Genomic DNA, 4,928 nt, shown 5'->3' with positions numbered 1-4,928 from the left:
CACACACACACACACACACACACACACACACACACACACACACACACACACACACTCACCTGTGTCCGTTACAGCAGATCTCAGCATCAGGCTGGTAAATTTCTGTCCCACAGCAGTGTTGTCCCGGGCTGCCATGAAACTGAGAGCAACATATGGTCCCTTTAGTTGGGTCATAAGGAATACCCGTCTCTGAACATTCCTCTCCATCATTTCTGTTCTCGTACAAGGTGTTGTTACAACAGAGAACTCCACGTTGTGCTGAGCCAAACGGTGTGTCCCCACAGCACTTGAAGAATCAGAAATAAAACAGTAATGTGCAGCAATGCAGAAACATCCTATATATCAGATAGAAAACACCCTGAGTAACCGTGTAAAAGGAGCGGGGTGGAGCTCCGAGCTTTCTCATCAAAGTGGTACAAAAACAACTCTTTTTTTCCACTGGGATCACTGGGTTCGACTGCCGTTAACTCTACATTGTATTGTTCTTTGCAGCAATTGAATCCTGCTCAAATTTACCTTTAATTCTGGACCTGTGCTATCCAGAATTCTTTCTAATCAATTATCTCATTAAAAATCTTGCCAGAATGGACTTATTATATTCTTCCTTTTTCTGTAAGCAAAAGCAAAAGAGCTGAAAGCTGAAAACAGTGCTTAGAGCTCATAGCCTTCACTGGAAACAATTAGATTTTTCTAGAGATTAAGCATTTTGACTTGCATTAATAGAAAAAAGTCAGCCAGCTGGGCAGGCCTGGGAAAAGCAAACAATGTATTGAGTGCATTACTTGATTGATCCAAGGCTTCTGCACAGATGAACAGCCATCACAGCAGACTTGGTTTCCCACCTTGGAATTGCTTTGACCTAAGGAGGGGTGTGAGGGTGGAAAGGGTAGATGGGAACATTTGGGGATGAATTATCTATGGAAAAGATGACTCAGAGGATTTGCGGTCTTTTGTTCTGTTTTTAAATTTGTTTTTGCCAAAATAACATAATAAACACATCCATCTTTGCCATTCTTGTGCACTGCATGTAGGAATTCAGTATAAATGAATCTGAAACCAAACCCAGCAAGAAAACACTGTGACTTCCCATCCCTAGTTTACACTATACACCCTTTGGATGGTACCAGACATTTTGACTGGGCCTTGTAAGTTAATGTTGGAATGCTACTGCTTCTATTTAAGTGGCTACATGCACATTTATAAATTAAGAAAACAGCATATGCCATATTATTGTTATGTGGTTTGTGAGGCCCAGTAAAGCCTATAGTAATAAAGACTATAAAACAATCAAATAAATCACATAAATGCTGTTATTTGGATGATTACTGTCACATAGATGACAAGGAAAGAGAGACTCTTGGATGAGCAATATTGACTCTCATAAACAGAAAAAGAAAGAGGTGCACTACACAGTAAATTCATTAACTTATCTCGATATAAAAAACACCTGTGCTATCAAGAAGAAAACAAATAAAGCTGGATTTTTCAACTCTAACTCCCATCTTGACTATTGATCTATAAGATTTTCTGAGATAATGTATTTGGACCATTAAGTGACTTCAGCCTTATTCACTCTGGTGGTAGGAATGTATTAAAAAAAACAAACAGTTTTTTCAAACATTACATTTGCTACTAAAAAGTTGAGTAAGCACAATTTTTTGACAGAACTAATTTTTAAGTTTTTAAAATGCAAGACCCATTTAGCTTTAGGTCTAAAACAGATTTCAAAGATTTAACTTTGTAAAATGCCTTCTCATCTGGTTTGTAACATTTTTTTTGTTTTCTCCTGAATGTAACTTTTGTTTTAAATGAACTGAGGAATGTCTTTCATTGACATGACACCCACTCCATCCTACCTAACATCTGTTTTCCAGGACATAACTCCAAGTCTCCAGCCTCTTTTCCTCACTCTCTCACTACAGAGCACATATTTCACAGCACTGCCTGAACTCAGGCTGACCTGTTGTCCTGTCTATAACCATGGCCACCAAGAAGGAGCTAAGAGCGGATCCCTGCTTTTTTTGGCACGAAGCAATAACTGCAGCTCACTGATCATCACCTCTCCTCTTAACCTCTTTTCCACAGCTAGATGATATAGCTCATCAACTTTATCCTTCTGTAGTTGCTATTTAATGGTTGTGGTTTACCTTTGTTCTTGAAAATTAGTGCCTATCCACTTCTTATCCTTTCCTCAGGCCTCCAATCACTCTCTAGGATCATACTGTCAGTCTGTTTAAAAAAAAAAAACCCCGCTGCCCTCTACCCTAGACACCTCCATACATCTAAAGGAGTTATGGCTCTGGGATGGTGGCCCAGTGTTCTGTGTTTTGTGTTATTCTTGTTAATCTTTGATTTCCTCATGATTTATCATTGCTAGTCTCTCAGTTTCTGTGTTTCTAGTTCCTTAAGTCTCCCTGTCTCACCACGTCTAATTAGGTTCAGCTGTGTCTCCTATCTGTTGTGCATTTCCCTCATTACCTTGTGTGTATATTTAGGGTGTGCTTCCTTCAGTTCCTTTTCAGACTATCTGCTTGTCATCCTTTGTTTTACCTGAGCTCCCCTTCTTCATAGCTATCTTCACTTCCTCCTTACCAGTCTGCATTCCCTGGTTCACTAACTGCCCTCCATTCATCTTTATCTCTCATTTTCCATTTTAATCCTTAATACACTACTACCATTTAATCATTAGTAATTATTAAACTCTGGCTTTCTCTCTTCTCTATCCCCTCACCCCAACCAGTTGTGGCGGATGGGTGCCTCCCATGAGTCTGGCTCTGCTACAGAGCTCTTCCTGGTAAAAGTACCACTGTTGCCAAGTGCTTGCTTATAGGATAATGTGTAATTGTTGGGGGTTCTTTCTAATATTATAGGTTCTTTACCTTGCAATATAGCAACCTGATAACCCCAACCGATTGGACAGGCAAACTGCGAGTGGACATGGTGGACCCAATGTCACATTTTGCCATGATGGTGGGTTAAACATAACATGCCTTGAAACAAAGGTTGATATGAATTGATGCTATATAGAACACTGAACTGAATTGATGACCAAACCATTTTTCTGGTCATTGTAGACTGGTGGCAGTGACCACATCAAGAACCTGGAAAGACTCATCCTTGATCAGCTCCATATATGAACCTCTTTCAATTCGCTTACCAGCCCCGTCTTGGAGCTGATAACACCGTCATCTACCTGCTCAACCATGTCTATGCCCATCTGAATCAGCCAGCAAGGATTGTGAAGGTCATGTTTTTTTTACTTCCTCAGTGCATTCAGTACCATCAGGCTGACCATCCTGTGTGAGAAGCTGACAGCAATGCAGGTAGATGCCTCTCTTGTGTCCTGGATTGCTGATTACCTGGCTGAAGGTTCATGTGTGTCTTCAAAACTGTGTCTGACGAGATGATCAACAACACTGGGGCTATTCACCCTCTACACCATTGATGGGAGACACTGCACAGAGACCTTTAGAAGTTTTCTGATGAGTCTCCGGTGGTTGAATGCATCAGTGAAGGTGATACATTGACGTAGAGTACCAGGTACTCGACCACACATGGACTCCTTTGTTATGTGGTGCAAGCAGAATTATCTGGAGCTCAACATTACAAAGACCAATGAATTGATTGTGGACTTTAGGAGGATTATGAAACCTGTGACCCCTGTTTCAATCCAGGGACTCCATGTGGACATAGTATGTATAAATACCTTAGAGTACACATTGACAATAAACTAGACTGGGCTAAACACCACTGCACTCTTCAGGAAGAGACAGAGGTGGCTGAAGTCTGTTAATAATTGCTGAACAATGCTCAGGATTTTTTATTGTTCTGGTTACTAGTTAATGACTTGGATCAACTGTGACCACATTATTTCCTCGAGCCGTCATAAAGTATTGTGATTCTGATTATTGGATTTAGCAGTCCATGCTGCCATCCCAAAATCACAACAACAGCTCCATATCATGGAGTAAATGTAGCCTTTTTCCACCAACTAGAATTTTGCAAAGATACAAAATGCCAACTGAAATTCAGTTGAATATCAAATGTAATTTCTAAGATGTGCATGAAATTGTATTAGACAAGTTCTGACCTTCAAGCACAGCTGACTCCTCTGAACAGCAAGATGAATTCTTCAATTGTACTTCAGCACTTTCCTTTTTCCAACAGCAGCACTCGGTCTTTGTGTTGAACTGGTCATGATAACAGCACTGGTGATCTGTAGAGTTCATTTCAAGGATCTTCTTATCGTTAATTGGACCACAACACAGCTGCTTTTCCACATCATATGTCCCTGTGGAAAAAGAACCAGATACTAGAAAATGAAATGCATATAGTGTTCTTTATGCATAATTAAGTTAATGTTAAACTTTTTTAAGGAAATGGGTTTTATATGTTCCTCATACAACAGATCATTTAAATACTTTTTTATAGTGAAATACTTGTATTTTGATTAGCTCTGCTTACCTTTATCACAACATCTGTGTTGTGGTGAAGGTTTGGCAACAACAGTTGACTGACAACATAAATGCTTATGTATGTTGAAGGTTGTATTTCCACATAAAGGAGCTGTAGAGTCAAAGACCAGGTCAAAATACACACATCATTCATAGTAACCAGCATAAATTTCCTTTAGAAGAAGAACAATAGGAGGCAGAGCCTTCAGCTTTCAGGACCCTCATATGTGGGGGACAGATTTGGGAGACAGACACCCTCCCTGCTTTCAAAGATTAGGTTGAAAACTTCGTTTTTGATAAAGCATATAGTTAGGGCTGGATCAGTTGACCTTGAATCTTGCCTTGAGTAGTTCTTCTTCAGTCACATTTTCCACTACAGGGAGTGCAGAATTATTAGGCAAATGAGTATTTTGTCCACATCATCCTCTTCATGCATGTTGTCTTACTCCAAGCTGTATAGGCTCGAAAGCCTAC

At 39.9% G+C, this 4,928-nt stretch overlaps 1 protein-coding gene across 1 annotated transcript in view; it reads right to left on the bottom strand.

The window, feature by feature from the left end:
* The window catches only part of LOC102198979 (galaxin-like), a 9,153-nt gene extending 4,665 nt beyond the window's left edge, over positions 1 to 4,488 (bottom strand). Inside the window, exons 1-4 of the mRNA XM_005754314.1 lie at positions 4,465 to 4,488; positions 4,091 to 4,291; positions 783 to 859; positions 60 to 286 (exon numbers count right to left, since the gene is read on the bottom strand). Of these exons, the coding sequence (XP_005754371.1) occupies positions 60 to 286; positions 783 to 859; positions 4,091 to 4,229 (443 nt within the window). The 5' untranslated portion in view covers positions 4,230 to 4,291; positions 4,465 to 4,488. The remainder of the gene's footprint in view (positions 1 to 59; positions 287 to 782; positions 860 to 4,090; positions 4,292 to 4,464) is intronic.
* Positions 4,489 to 4,928: the final 440 nt, after the last annotated feature.

The sequence above is a fragment of the Pundamilia nyererei genome, unplaced genomic scaffold (genome assembly GCF_000239375.1).
Source record: "Pundamilia nyererei isolate P.nyererei 1_Seehausen unplaced genomic scaffold, PunNye1.0 scaffold00539, whole genome shotgun sequence".
NCBI classification, from domain to species: Eukaryota; Metazoa; Chordata; class Actinopteri; order Cichliformes; family Cichlidae; genus Pundamilia; species Pundamilia nyererei.
The sequence above is the reverse complement of the archived record's forward strand: the minus strand, read 5'-3'. Positions and strand labels throughout refer to the sequence as shown.